Raw genomic sequence first — 16,387 nt, forward strand, 5'->3', positions numbered from 1 at the left:
TTCCTGAGCCCATTTTGTGATTTCCAATACAGAAGCATGCCTGTATGTGATGCAGTGCCGTCTAAGGGCCCGAAGATCACGGGCACCCAGTATGGTTTTCCGGCCTTGACCCTTACGCACAGAGATTCTTCCAGATTCTCTGAATCTTTTGATGATATTATGCACTGTAGATGATGATATGTTCAAACTCTTTGCAATTTTACACTGTCAAACTCCTTTCTGATATTGCTCCACTATTTGTCTGTGCAGAATTAGGGGGATTGGTGATCCTCTTCCCATCTTTACTTCTGAGAGCTGCTGCCACTCCGAGATGCTCTTTTTCTACCCAGTCATGTTAATGACCTATTGCCAATTGACCTAATGAGTTGCAATTTGGTCCTCCAGCTGTTCCTTTTTTGTACCTTTAACTTTTCCAGCCTCTTATTGCCCCTATCCCAACTTTTTTGAGATGTGTTGCTGTCATGAAATTTCAAATGAGCCAATATTTGGCATGACATTTCAAAATGTCTCACTTTCGACATTTGATATGTTGTCTATGTTCTACTGTGAATACAATATCAGTTTTTGAGATTTGTAAATTATTGCATTCCGTTTTTATTTACAATTTGTACTTTGTCCCAACTTTTTTGGAATCGGGGTTGTATGTTTAAATAGGCTTATGTCAGCATTGTAGCTTTGTCAAATAATTCAGTCCATGTTTAACGTTAGTATTTCAAATTATATATACATATTTTGATTTACTGTACACATCATGACCTCCATTCATGACAGAGGTGGATTCTGAATGGATGGTTGGCTTGACAATATACACAAGGTAATAAAGCCCATAAACATGTGCCAAGTATTCCTTAAATGGTGTTATCAAAATGTGGAGTGCACTTGGTTTATAGCCAAACTTTAGCTCTGACCAGACACGGTACTGCCAGTTGATCGCCGTTTATACCGCCTATTAATTACTTTTTGCTTCATTTATTGGAGTAATATCATGGACAATTTGTCTCTGTGTGACCAAATGTGTCTCTGATAGCTGAAGCACTTTTCTGACATTCCAACTTGTAATTACTGCTTCCCTACTTCGTTTTAGATCAAGCCTAGGAAGGACCTTTCATAGTCCATCTTTCGAGTTCGCAAGCTTTTACTTCGAGCTCTCTCTCTACTGCTTTAGTGTTTTGTGAAAGCAAGTTATTGATACCATCCAATGCAGAAGTAGAACAAGGCCCAGTGATCAATCTTAATTCAATCTTCCACAATGACTGATGTCCAGAGTGAAGTTGCCTATTAGAGCAATATTTGGGATCCATTTATCATGAGGACGTCTGATGATTTGAGCTTCTCTCACTTGGTTTTCTGCTCTGAAAAGATATTCTTGGGTAGCTTTGTTGTATATCACAGAACAACAAACAGCATATGACTGTGCTTGCACTTGCAAGGTTACATGATGCATACAAAACAGTATGGATTGTTTTTGGTCCATTTTTCATGAACATTGGCAGGCATAATTGATGGCTGGGGGGTGATGAAGGCAATGCCCAGTCATGTCCAAAGCCCAGTGGGGGAACAGCAGACCACTAGAGAACAGGTCTCAGAGACTTCAGGCAGTTGTGGATGTGAACAGCATGTCTCTAGTGTCAGATCCACCGGAGATTAGAGTGAACTGAAGCATAAATCAAGGAGATTGGTTTTGGCTGGCTCACTGTATGCTATTACTCATCTACTAACACCCTCTTCCTCCCCCCCCTCTCTCTCTCCCAGGTGCGCAATGATTTGACCAATGAACTTGAGAAGGCAGATATCCAAATAGCAGACACTGAGAGTTTTTCTAATGACCCCTGTATTAATGTGAAGAAACTGGAGGTAAGACAGCATATATGATTTATTTCTGAACTATAAACACTTTTTACATCTCATTCTCCACTCTAGAAAAATTAAAGGAAAAGCCAACATAAAATTTCTAGTAAGGTTTAAGGCCACCACAAATCACTAGAACACCTTCAGTGTGCCTTGGTACAGAACCTATAAATCTCTGGAACGATATTGGAGATGTGGATATATTTTGTAAAAGATATTCCCTCAGTTTGTATTTTGATGATGGTGGTGGTGAACACTGTCTAACATGTCAGTCCAAAATCTCCTGTATGAAGACCATCGCATATGATTTACATCATGTTAATACTCATTAAAGGGGAACTGAAGGCAAATTTTATTATGATCAAAATTCTATTTATCTCATTTTATTAAATATAGGAATACATTTTTGATAGCTATTTTGTCACTGCTATAGCAAGTTATGAGTGTTTGAAGTATGCTCTGTAATATATCAGTCCATATGTCAAAGCAATGGCCATAAACGAGATTCGTTGAGCCCTGTGCGAGACATCGTAGGATGGAAGTAAAACGTACAGCGGAAATCAAAGTGACCAACATCTGCTAACGTTGTCAAAAGATGCGCGCGCCCTCTTTCGAATGCTGACGTAATCAAGCTGGAAGTTTTGTTTGTTTTGATAGCAATCAGGAAAGTTTGAAGAAAGTAGGCAGTAATCGTCATTTAAACTCGTTTTTGTGCAATATTTCATTTGGAAAACAGTCCATTTGGTGGAATAAATGTGACACAAGATGCCAAGGACACCTGTCTGACACTTCATGTTCCGAAGTCTCGCACAAGTCTCGTGAAGATCACACGGATAAGTGATGCCTGCCGTGGACCAAACGAACTAAATTCAACATGGCTAAAAACCCAATAGGCCGATAAGTATAAAATTTAATTGCAATTAGTTGCCAATACAAGCCACGATATAAGGTTACTAAAACCGAAAACGTAATTGAAAAACACGTTAATGAAGAAATAACACAAGTTTAAAAATGATTCCAGTTCTTTTAAACCATTCTGTGAACACACTGTGGATGGGATGGGGGTGGGGTCATTCTTGAAGAGACCACTCCCATCTGGATAGAAATGTTTCACCATAGGATAAAGGTGATCAATCAGCATAATTTTGTATTTATTTGCCATGAATCTTCCCTTTATGGGCAACCAGACCCCTTCACTGTAGCATTCTAGCATTCAGGCTTGTACTGTTCTCTTGGTGTATGCCACACATGCCCTTACTCACTTGTTGAGAATATGGTAAAGGATGACTCACCTGACCATATAACATGTTCCCCGCATCTCTGTATACCAGTAGCTGTTTCTTGCACCACTGAACTCTGAAATTTGTCTTTGTAATGAAGGTTTTATATACTGCAACACAATTATAATATCCATCTCTATGTAATTGTTCTTGCTGACAGTCCGATCACATCCTGCATTTATATACCCCATCACCTGAAAAACTAGATCCCATCGATCTAAATGCACATGCCACTGCTCCTATTGAAACAGTGAGACAGTTGAGAAGTTTTTGGGACTGCAGCTCCTGCCATTCATTCCCCAATAATGAACCTGCTTTCAAAATAATTTAAATCTTTTCCTCTTGTGATCGTCACACAAAATTGAGGTCAACTGGGGCTGCTCAGCATTTTATATACAGTATGCCACAATGTATGGTAGGATTTTAAATGCTTAATTATGCCAAACAGTATGAAAGTCTGAAATAATCTCTACTCATTGTGTTTCTTATTTGTACTTAGAACAGATAGTCTGTGTAAAATGTATTATATCCCATACGTACTGGGTTAGGGATTGATTCAAATTGAATTGAAAGTCAAATTGAATTCTAATGTATTGTATTTTTCCTGTTACTGGGTCCAGATTTACATTTCCCATCCCCTGTAGTTACAGAGCAATTAAATAATATTGGCTGGCATTGAGTGGTATATCAGATATGTTCCATTCAGCTAGCATTATACTGAATGAGTTGAAGACGAGTTCAATATCATGCTAGCTGAATGGAATATGATATACAGTACCATGAAAAAAGCCAGCCAATATTATTATCATTATACATACACATTCCTTTTGGGTGTTCAATGCATTTTCTCTTTCAAAATTCTCTCAGAATCTTCCGTATTTAACGAAGCAAACCTGGCAGCCATGTTTGTTTACAAATTTTCACAATTGCTCACTAGCATGAAAGTTTTACATCTCCAATGTGTGATGTCATGTTGTCTTAACAACCATGCAGTATTGTAAACCATTTTCAATGCTCATTCTCCATTGGGTAGAGTGACGTAATACACATAGGATAAGCAATATGCTAACAATATTGCATGCTATCAAACCAAATGAATGAAACCTGCTAGAAGGTAATAGAATACATGATTTTATTCATTAACAAGTGGTTAATGCTTTCCATTTCACTTCTGTCATACATTACATTGATGGATACAGAGTGGTTAGCACTGTTGCCTCACAGCAAGAAGGTTCTGTGTTTGAACCTCACAACCAATTGTGGCCTTTCTGTGTGGAGTTTGCATATTCTTTCTGTGCCTGTGTGGGTTTCCTCCGGGTACTCCGGTTTTCTCCCACTGTCCAAGACATGTGGATTAGGTCAACTGGCCAATCTAAATTGTCCATTGTGAATGTGAGTGTGAATGGTTGCTTGTCTGTGTTGCCCCTGTGATAGATTGGTGACCTGCCCAGGGTGTACCCTGCCTTAAACCCAAAGTCAGCTGTGATTGGCTCCAGCTTCCCCTGCAACCCTGGATCAAATAATAAATTCATAAACTAGCCCAGTGGCCTGTTGGGTTATTAACTAGCTCCAGTGTGCTCCCTAGTCTTGTGTACTGCTTGCCTGGAAGTCCAATTAACTAGGGTAAAAAGTGGCAATTAATATAATTTAACTCAAATCCATAGTCCTTTAATGAGAATATCTCTGGTGATGAAGTGTATCATGTTTGTCCAATAAAAAAAAAAAAGGCAAAAAGTCTTCAGCTAGCATCTTGGGTATGGGTTATTTGAGTCTAAGAAGGTCCGGGTTCGAGCCCCATGGCTGGCGATGGCCTTTCTGTGCGGAGTTTGCATGTTCTCCCCGTGTCTGCATGGGTTTCCTCCAGGTGCTCCGGTTTCCCCCACAGTCCAAAGACATGCAGGTTAGGTTAACTGGTGACTCTAAATTGACCGTAGGTGTGAATGTGAGTGTGAATGGTTGTCTGTGTCTATGTGTCAGCCCTGTGATGACCTGGCGACTTGTCCAGGGTGTACCCTGCCTTTCGCCCATAGTCAGCTGGGATAGGCTCCAGCTTGCCTGCGACCCTGTAGAACAGGATAAAGCAGCTAGAGATAATGAGATGAGATGAGACATTTTATTTAAGGTGCCTTTCAGGGCATTCAAGATCACCTCACAATACACATAAATGACAATAAAAAGAGCAAAAAAGACACAATATAAATGCAATAAAATCAAAATAAAATCAGAAATCAGCAGTAGTGGATAACAAGTTATAGTGGGTAGGCAAGTTTGAAAAGGTGGGTTTTTAAACGGGTTTTGAAGATGGATAATGAGTTAATGTTCCTGATGTCGGGGGGAGGGAGTTCCAGAGGCGAGGGAGAGAACGGCTGAAGGCTCTGGACCCCATGGTGGACAGATGGGCAGAGGGCACAGTGAGGCTGATGGAGGAGGCTGATCTGAGTGTCCAGGAGGGAGTATTGATGTGGAGAAGGTCAGAGAGGTAGGGGGCGAGGTTGTGGATGGCCTTGAAAGTGTGGAGCAGGATTTTAAAGTCTATGCGAAATTTGACAGGAAGCCAGTGGAGTTGTTGGAGAACAGGAGTGATATGATTGATGGAGGGAGTTCTGGAGACAATATGAGCCGCTGAGTTCTGGACCAGTTGGAGCTTATGGATGGACTTGTGGGGGAGACCGAAGAGGAGGGAGTTACAGTAGTCTAGGCGGGATGTGACTAAAGTGTAGACCAAAATGGCAGTGCTATTGGAAGTAAGGGATGGACGGAGGCGGTTAATATTGCGAAGATGGAAGTAGGCCAAACCGGTAACATTGTTAATGTGGGTTTGGAATGACAAAGAACTGTCAAGGACGACACCCAGGCTCTTAACCTGAGGGGAGGGGAAACAGAGGAGTTGTCAGTGGGGATGGTGACTCTGGGAGTGTTAGTGAGAATGGATTTAGAACCAACGAGGAGGACCTCAGTTTTATCACTGTTGAGTTTGAGAAAGTTGGAGGAGAGCCAGGATTTGATTTCCTGTAAACAGACACAGAGGGAGGGGGGCGGGAAGGTGGAGGTGGGTTTAGAGGAGAGGTAGAGCTGGGTGTCGTCCGCATAACAATGGAAATGGATGTTGTATTTACGGAAAATATGACCAAGAGGAAGGAGATAGGATGGGACTGAGGACAGAGCCTTGGGGAACACCAGAGGAGAGGGGAGAGGGTTGGGATGTGAATGTCTTTAGCTGGATGAACTGAGTGTGGCCAGAGAGGTAGGAAATGAACCAGTCCAGGGGTGTGTCAGATAATCCAATAGATGCTAGCCTATCAAGGAGGATGGTGTGGGAGATGGTGTCGAAGGCCGCACTCAGATCAAGGAGGATAAGAATGGATGATAGTCCAGAATCAGCTGCCATCAGGAGGTTGTTGGTGATCTTTAGAAGAGCGGTCTCTGTGCTATGACGTGGGCCGAAACCAGATTGGAACTGTTCATATAGGTTATTATTATGGAGATGAGCATGAAGCTGGGATGCCACTACTTTTTCCAGGATTTTTGAAAGAAATGGTAGATTAGAAATTGGACAAAGGTTATTGAAGTTGTTAGGATCAGAACCAGGTTTCTTGAGAATAGGTGTTACAGCCGCAGATTTGAGAAATGATGGAACAGAGCTAGAGGTTAGGGAGGACTGAATGATGGCAGTTATCAGGGGCAACAGAGAGGGAAGGCATGCAGTGACTAAAGAGGTCGGCAGTGGGTCGAGCAGGCAGGTGGATGTTTTTGATTTCAGGATGAGGTCAGAAATTACATTAGAAGAGGGGAGTTGGAAGCTTGAGAACAGTTGAAAGAGGGGGGCATGAGAAGCCAGAGGAGAAAGATTGCAGGATGAGTGAGGGGTCAGTTGCTGGTGGATCTTACTTATTTTTGCATTAAAAAATGTCATTAGAGAGTTACAGTGTTCTGTGGAGTAGAAATGAGGGGCAAAAGAGTCCGGGGGGCGTAGTATTTTGTTCAGCACTGAGAATAGGGCCCTGGTGTTCCCATCACCAGCACTGATCAGACCAGCATAATATTGGGATTTGACTGAGGAAAGGGTGTTTTTATAGTAAATGATGTGGGAGTGATACCTTTCCTTGTGAACAGAGAGTGCAGTTTTCTTGTAGAGCCATTCAAGTTGACGTCCTTTGGTTTTGAGTTGTCGTAGAAAAGGTGAAAACCAGGGAGCAGAGTGAGTGAATGATACAGTCCGAGTTTTTACAGGGGCAAGTGAGTTCAACAGAGTGTGGAGATGATCATTGTAGAGGGTAACCAGTTGATCAGGAGGGGAGGAGTAAATGAAACTGGAGAGGCTGTCAATACCCAAGGATACACTGCACTGTATTTTGCACAATTGACACTGTTTCCGCGTCTTGATATCTAGCATCTGTTCATACTAATTAAGATGCCTAGTAATAATTCCTAGACCATGTCCTCAGTGCACAAGCATAGATCAGCAGGTAGCAGAGTTCAGAAAAGAGCAGCACACGCCACCATATTAAGGCACTTTGCATCACCAAGAAATCTATAAATCAATAAGAGCATCATCATAATCATCATCCAATCTTCCATCCATCCACTTTCTGTAACCGCTTATCCTGTGCAGGGTCACAGGCAAGCTGGAGCCTATCCCAGCTGACTATGGGCGAGAGGCGAGGTACACCCTGGACAAGTCTCCAGGTCATTGCAGGGTTGATACATAGAGACAAACAACCATTCACACTCACATTCACACCTACGGTCAATTTCGAGCCACCAATTAGCCTAACTTGCATGTCTTTGGACTGTGGGGAGGAGGAAACCCACACAGACATGGGGAGAACATGCAAACTCCACACAGAAAGGTCCCCGTCAGCTGCTGGGTTTGAACCCAGAACCTTCTTGCTGTGAGGTGACAGTGCTAACCACTACACCATCGTGCTGCCCATGCTTTATCTTTATCCTGGTCATTGTAGTAGTGGATCTGGAACATCTCGTGGCAACGCTGGCCATGGGGTGGGAATACACCCAGGAAGAGATAGTTCTAGGATTTATTCACAACTAGGGTTCATTTTAAACACCACACGGACAGTAATCCAAGCTTTGGATCAAACTGGGGATCCTGGAGTGGTGATGCAGCAACAATACCATTACACTGCTTGATGCCCATTGAAACAAACAAAAGTCAGAAAGTAGATTGTTTTCCTTTCTTAGGTTGTTGGATGAATGAAGTAAAAAAATGTTTGTGATCACTGAATCAACAATGTACTGAACCTGCTTGTCTGTACGGCAACTATGAATGAAAAATTAACACCTCAAATATGTAAACTGGACTAGTAATTTGTACAGATCCTGCCATAATAATACTACAGCTAATTGAGTTTAATGGTGTATTCAGAGAATGAAAGAGACTTTGGCATAGTTAGCATTCATTTTGGCTTGTTGAATATCACAAACAGTGTGATTCAGCCTTTATTTGACTGTCTCAGAACTCCTGGATGGTTGGAAGCATTTTCACAGGTTAAAAGCACTCACTGGAGAGACTGAGCATAAGTTTCTACTGACTGAGGCATGCGGAAGAGCCTGACAAGCAAAGCGGGATTGTTCCTTACAAATGCTACAATATCCCAGCATGCACTCTGGCTCTTGTGAAGTGCTGTGGAGATATTGAGGGGAGCCAGGCATTTTGAAGGCATTTACTGAGGCTGTGTGAGGAAGAATACAGGAGATTGTTAGACCACACACCATGCGTACTTCTTCAGTGATGAATTTACTGAATTGTTCTGAGGCTGTGGGTGCTGGCAGGAAAAGTCCTGTAGACTTTAAATTGGTGCAAATGTAAGTTGCTCATTATTGTACATTTATTGGTTGAGTGTCCTGTGGTTTCTGGGCGTTCAAGATGAAAGCTGCTCTAAAGTAAATAGTTCATTTTTGTAGATTTTATTGATTACAGCTGTAAAAGCTTTATGGATCAAAATGGAATAACACATTTATAGAAATAAATAAATCATATATATATATATATATATATATATATATATATATATATATATATATATATATATATATATATATAATGTGTATTTTTCGCCCATAGTCAGCTGGGATAGGCTCCAGCTTGCCTGCGACCCTGTAGAAGGATAAAGCGGCTAGAGATAATGAGATGAGATGAGATGAGATAATGTGTATTTATTTGATGGAGTTTGCATGTTCTCCCCGTATCTGTGTGGGTTTCCTCCGGGTGCTCCGGTTTCCCCCACAGTCCAAAGACATGCAGGTTAGGATAATTGGTGGCTCGAAATTGACCGTAGGTGTGAATGTGAGTGTGAATGGTTGTTTGTCTCTACAGTATGTGTCAGCCCTGCGATGATCCGGCAAGTTGTCTAGGGTCCCGTCTCTTGCTCATAGTCAGCTGGGATAGGCTCCAGCTTGCCTGCGACCGTGCACAGGATAAGCGGTTACGGATGATGGATGGATGGAATGTATTTATTTGACATCACAATACTGGTTAGGTGATGTATGTTATAGGTGACAGTGGTTAGCACTGTCGCTTCATGTCATGGAGTGAGCCGTGACGCTCACGCAACGCGCAGGCAGCCTTTTGCCGGCATTTTACCATCAGCTGACCTGTCGCTAGTGTATTGCTGTTTTCCTTGTCCATCCCGTTTTCATTGTTCAGTATAACTGGTTTCTTCAGTCATGCTTGTCATAAATCACTGTTTGCCATAACTTCATTTTCATGCATTTAACTTTTCCTACACTGTGTGGCGTGCGGGGAAAGGCCTACCGGCATTTTTGGATAGATCGTTTGCACTTGCGTCACGAATCCCCCATGATGCTCTCCGATTTTGTTGTGTCTGCCAGCTTTGTGGTATAGCATCCATGGCGAATGAGTAGAGTACATTGGCGAACTGTAATTTTTCGCAAATGTATCACGAATTGAGTAATGGTGACAAGGTCAGGTACAGAGAAAAGATAAAAGAATGTTCAGGGGTGGATCCGCACAACACTGTTGTAGAGTATGTAGACGATGTACGGATGTGGCTGAATGTGAATTACACAGACATCGTGAATTACCTGGTGTTAACTACTAGCTTCGTCACTGGGAAGCAGATGAAAGCATACAAAAGTTTAACGCAAGTTTACTGTAAGGATCCAGTAGGTTCCTGATGTGGGCAAATGTTACACAAAACACAAACCAAAAAAAACCCCTCAACCTAATTATTGTCTTCTAAAGCAACATTTTACCGAGTTCAACCACCTACATTTTACTGGGGCTTTGTGCTATGCATTTGTAGCTGCAATATAAATTGGAGTAGCGCTTACGTGTATATCACTTACAGTATGTCGTATATATATATTTTGTCTGTGGTTCACATAAATGGTAGAAATATAAACTTACCCTTTACGAAATGATCTGCACATACTCGTACATATTTGTAGCTGGTCTCTTTAATGTCCGATCTGTTCAGATTTGCAAGCCACTGTCTCTGTCGTCTACAGGTTAGATCTTCCATTTGAAATCTTTCTTGCATTTGAACAGTGGGTAAACTAAACAATCTGACTCCAGCCTTAGCAGAATTGTTCGAGCAGCCGATAACTGTGCAAATTTGCACCATTTCGTATTAAGGTACTTGTTGCTGCGCATATGTTATTCCACAAAGATTGTGGACACAGCTAAATCAGAGAGGGTCATGGGACATATGATGTCATGTGCAAACGGTCTATAGCAAATGTTTGTTTGTCATGTCTCATTCAAAATGCTCATTTCATGCTCATTGTCATTTACATCTCTCATCTGTATTAACTCTGTCTGTGTGAAAAGTAAGATGTATAAGACAGTAGTGAGACCAGCTGTGATGTATGGATTGGAGACGGTACCCTTAACGAAGAGACAGGAGGCAAAGTTGGAGGTGGTGGAGTTGAGGATGTTAAGGTTTGTGATGGGAGTGACGAGGTTGGACAGGATAAGGAACGAGTACATCAGAGGGACAGCACGTGTGGAGAGCTTGGGAATGAAGCTAAGAGAGATGAGACTGAGATGGTATGGGCACATCCTGAGAAGAGATGCAGAGCATGTTGGAAGGAGAATGTTGAGGATGGAGCTGCCAGGCACACGAAAACGAGGAAGGCCAAAGAGGAGATACATGGATGTGGTGAGAGAGGACATGAAAGTGTCAGGTGTGGTAGAGAAGGATGCAGAAGACAGGGAGCAATGGAGATGAAAGATCCGCTGTGGCGACCCCTAATCGGGAGCAGCCAAAAGAAGAAGATGATCTGTATTATCAAGAAATGCAAATGTACACACGGGCTGTGAAAAACACTCTCATTTATTGGGTAAAACTTTGTAATTACGTTTCCGTATTCAGTTTACTCACCGCCATTCAGACTCTGGTACTTCCTGGTTTATGTGGGGAAACCGAGAGACTGTGCCACTTGGGTCAAATAGAGGGGTTTTCTCGGGTGGATGGTGGGTTGAACCATTTTGACAGGAGTGTTTTAATGTTTATTACTTAAATTATGTTTTTATCTGCACATAAGGTATTGTGGTGGGAGAAAATGGTTTTGAGATTTTCTTTATTATGTATTTGTTTCTTTGAAATATTATTTTGTAATAAGGTTGTTATTTAGTTAATTGATTATTTCTGGCAATGGGGTTGCTTAGTGGGTGGGGCTACAGCTAGCCTTAGGCTGTATTAGGCCTCCATTAGGCCTCAGTATGTCAGTGGTGGTGGGTGCAGGTAACATGGCTGATTTGAAATTTGTTGAGAGTTTTATGCAGGGTCTAGAAAGATATAGCATGGCAAACCTATGCCTATTTTGTTTTGTTTTTGAACAGTTTTGTTTTGCATTTTGGGATGCTTATTTGCACAATTTTAAAGGAAAAAGAGAAGAAGAAGAAAAATAAAGGAATGTTTTTTGTGGAAAACACTTTTGGCCTCTTCTGTCTACTCCGCCATTGATTATCCTGTCACACTTCACAGCAAGAAGGTTCTGGGTTTGAACCTTGCAGCTTACTGGGGACTTTCTGTGTGGAGTTTGCATGTTCTCCCTGTGCCTCCATGGGTTTCCTCTGGGTGCTCTGGTTTCTTCCCACAGTCCAAAAACATGCAGATTAGCTCAACTGGCTACTCTAAATTGCCCACAGGCATGAATGTGAGTGTGATTGGTTATTTGTCTCTGTGCTAGCCCTGTGATAGATTGGCCAGGGTGTAACCCGCCTCTCGCCGAAGTCAGCTGGGATTGGCTCAAGCTTCCCCCATGACCCAGATGGATAAGGGGTATGGATAATTGATGGCTATTATCGGTGATTGGGAACAATTTATTTGCTTCCCTACACAAGGCCTTCATAAAACATTCATCGACATGATTCTAATATAAAGTAATGCTGCAGAATTTACATAAGGCTTATTTCAAACCTCATGAAATGTTTTTATCCAGTTATATGACTTCAACTTCACATGAAGGATACATAAGACAGAAGAACCTTCCTTTCTAATTTGGCTCTATTGTTTTGTTATTTTCCATACTAACAGCGAATTCATGAAAGTTGGAAATATTTATCTGTCTTCTTATCATTTGGGAATTGCCAACTCAATGTGGCCCATAGCCTGGATATACTATATTAAGATCTTTTCTCTTCAAATGTCTATAACAGTGGTGATTTAAAAATAAATGTCCAGCACACCATCTAAAACTGTGTCGTCTCCTGGTGTATGAGTGTGCCAGGTGAAGAGGGGCAGTCTAAAGCCTGCAGTCTACACTGCCTCAGTGTACTGAATGGCTGAAAGATTGATCTTTTGTGATGTGGAACGGGATGAGGTGGAAACGCAGTGCTGCAGAGTGAGCTGAATTATTTACAGACTCAATCAGGCAGCATGTATTTAGGCTGCTGATAGAGAGCAGTGCTCTGGCCTTTTTGGGTATTAAACAAGTCTTAGCATTGACATTAATGTCTGCACTGTAACAGATGGAGTCACTCAGTATAATATAGCCCTGCCCAGTCACGCTTACCACACACAATTCTTCTCACTTCTGACAGAATGCTACAGTATTCTACATCATCCTGTGCTGTTTGGGGAATGGGATATGATTTCCAAGAGATGTACTTCAGGATAGGTAGTGGACAGAAATTCCTAATTGTTCAATTTTAATAGATTTGTACAACTGGGTGGCATGGGCAACATAGTGGCACAGAGGATAGCATTGCTCCAGGTTTGATCCTGAGCCTAGGTTACTGTCTGGGTGAAGTTTTGCATGTTTTTCTGGTGTTTGCGTGGATTTCGTCAGGGTTCTCCTGTTCCCTCCCACCTCCTTAGCACATGCCAGTAGCTGGATTGGCCATGATAAATTGCTCCCAGGTGTGTGTGTGTGTGTGTGTGTGTGTGTGTGTGTGCGCGCGCGCGCACGCGCATGGTGCCCTTTGATGGACTGGCATCTACTATAGGGCATATTCCAGGCTGACAGTGTTCCCAGGATAGACTATGGATCCACTATACCCCTGACCAGGATAACATAATTATTGAAAGTGAATGAGTGCATGCACTATGCTGAAAGCATACTGAAAGCACTATGAGTGGCATAGTGGTAGTGCAGTAGGCAGAGTTACCACCTGATAGTTCCAGGGCCAACAGTTCAATCCTGAGCTACTGCCTGTGAGGAGTTCTTCCTGTGTCTGTATGGTTTTCCTCCAGGTTCTCTGGTTTCCTCCCACCTTGCAAAACCATAATAGTAGGTGGATTGGCGAAGCTAAATTGCTCATAGGGGTGAATTAATGTGTTAAAGTGTGTGTATGGTGCCCTGTAATAGATTGGCATCCCATCCAGGGTTTATTCCAGCTGGCCCAGTGTTTTCAGGATAGACTCCAGTTCCACTGTGACCCTTATCAGGATAAAGTGCTTAAAAATGAATGAATGAATGAATGAATGAATGAATGAACAAGTGTTGCCAGGCAAAACAAACCTCGCCTAGCAGCACTTATTTTATACCTATATGTTGATAATGGTAATATTTCTTAATCATCAGCTGTCAGGTTATAGTCCGATGAAAATCCATGACCTTGAGTTTGACATTTCAAAGTCATTCAAGTTCAAAGGTCATGGTGCCAAATAAAAGCCTATATGGCACTTCCTATAAGTTGATACCGGTAAATATGTCTACCATCAACCGTTTTCAAGTTACAGCCCTCTGAAAATCCGTGACCTTGAGTTTGACCTTTCAAGGTTACTCAAGGTCAAAGATCATGGTGCCAAATGAAAGGCCATATGGGAGTTCTTATATGCTCATAATAAGCATTTGTCTATTGGCAACTGTTTTTGAGTTATAATGGAAAATGTTATTTCGACCGAAAGGTTGACCTTTCCGGTGACCTTGACCTTCACTTTGACCCAATTACTGCCAAAATTTAATCAGGTAATCTACGGACGATTGCCCACCTACCCTGAAAATTTGAAGTCAATCAGTGCAACTGTTTAGATGCTAGATTGTTAACAGATAGACAAACAAACACACAAACAAACACACAAACAAACAAACAAAGGAACCGCACTGATTACAATACCTCACCCTGCTTACTCCATCGCAGGCAAGGTAATGAATGAATGAATGAATGATCTTTGCAAAGTGTGTTTAATATTTGCTTACTATGCTTATAGGACAATGACGTGAGGATCATCATTGGTCAGTTTGATGAGAACCTGGCTGCGAAAGTCTTCTGTTGTGTGAGTACTTTTAAATATTTGTCAGTGAGGTCATATCTACAGTTTTGAGGTCATAAATGTATTTTAATGGCATGCATGGTTAAAATGCACTATACTGAAAATACATGCAACTTTACTAAGCCCGTGTTATCCTTAGAAAGTATATTGTCAATATGCTTGCTTCTGTGCTTTGATTGGGGTATGATGTGAGTGTCCAATGAATCGCTGCTATGAATCCCTTCTGCATCTTTTTGCCTTCTAGGCCTATAACCTGAACATGTATGGCAGTAAATATCAGTGGATCATTCCAGGATGGTACCAAGGCAATTGGTGGGAGCAGGCAAACTCTACCAACTGCACCACCAGGAAACTGCTTACTGCTATGGAGGGGTACATAAGTGTGGACTTTGAGCCTCTGAGTGCCAAACGGATTAAAGGAATCTCTGGAAGGGTGAGTGTTAGGCATTTTACATGATTTCAACTTCAAACTTTAATTCTTCAGTCATCCTTCCATCCATCCATATGTCCAGCAAGTTATTGTTTGGTCAAGAACAATGTCTCTTATAAAAGTAAAATTAGAACTGTATTCTTAAAATACAGTACAGTGCACAAAGCATAAAGAGACATGAGGACACGGTTTGTCCAAGGGTGGTTTGGAAGAACTCAACTTTCCTGCACAGATCGCTTACCTCAACCTCACTGAATGCTTAAGGGAATTGGAACGTCAACTGTGCACCGGGCCACCTCACCCGACATCACTGCCTGACCTCACTAATGCTCTTATGGCTGAATGAGCAAATCCCCATATCCATGTTCCAAAATCTAGTGGAAAGCCTTCGTTGGAGAGTGAAGGCTGTTCTGATTGTCAGTGTGCACATATATTTGATCATATAGTGTATATGTTACATTATATGTTTTGACCTGATTCTACACTTAGGATTTATAAAGTTTTTTGACATTTCTGTGAATTTAAACAATAAAACCTTGATAACACCTTGTAATTACAATTCCAATGACTAATTAATGATCATCCAGATCATTTTTACTCAATATCAATTAATAGTTAATGATACATTTTTTTCTTATGATAACTGACTGTACCGAAACATTTATTGTTTGCATTTACCATACTTCTGTCTACAGAAAGTTTGCTACTAATCAGAAATCCCGACCATGGCTTTGTTTTCTTTATTCCATGTTCAGACACCCCAAGAGTATGAGCGGGAGTACACCAGAGAGCGAGAGCAAAAAGGAGTGGAGGCCAGCAAATTTCACGGTTTTGCCTACGATGGCATCTGGGTGATTGCTAAGACACTAAGCCGTGTAATGGAGCTGCTCCGTCAGAAGCAGAGGCATGACATTTACCATAACATGACCATGGATGACCGGGAGGTGGGAAAGTTGGTGCTGGATGTGATGAACGAAACCAACTTCTTCGGAGTGACGGTGAGACTCCTATTCCTCTGTCATCCTTTCAGTGCAAGTGTGAAATGCAGGCTGACAGCCAGCTCTCTAATGAACTGTGATGTTCCTTGTGACACCTCATCGAAATTCATAAATGGATATGTGTTAGGA

The 16,387-nt window shown here is 41.7% G+C and overlaps 1 protein-coding gene across 1 annotated transcript in view; it reads left to right on the forward strand.

Annotated features, from left to right (window-relative positions):
- Positions 1 to 16,387, forward strand: part of gabbr2 (gamma-aminobutyric acid (GABA) B receptor, 2) — a 428,647-nt gene that overhangs the window by 252,308 nt on the left and 159,952 nt on the right. Inside the window, exons 4-7 of the mRNA XM_060942775.1 lie at positions 1,753 to 1,854; positions 14,768 to 14,833; positions 15,075 to 15,263; positions 16,016 to 16,258. Coding sequence (XP_060798758.1) covers positions 1,753 to 1,854; positions 14,768 to 14,833; positions 15,075 to 15,263; positions 16,016 to 16,258 — 600 coding nt within the window. The remainder of the gene's footprint in view (positions 1 to 1,752; positions 1,855 to 14,767; positions 14,834 to 15,074; positions 15,264 to 16,015; positions 16,259 to 16,387) is intronic.

The sequence above is a fragment of the Neoarius graeffei genome, chromosome 16 (assembly GCF_027579695.1).
Source record: "Neoarius graeffei isolate fNeoGra1 chromosome 16, fNeoGra1.pri, whole genome shotgun sequence".
Lineage (NCBI taxonomy): Eukaryota > Metazoa > Chordata > Actinopteri > Siluriformes > Ariidae > Neoarius > Neoarius graeffei.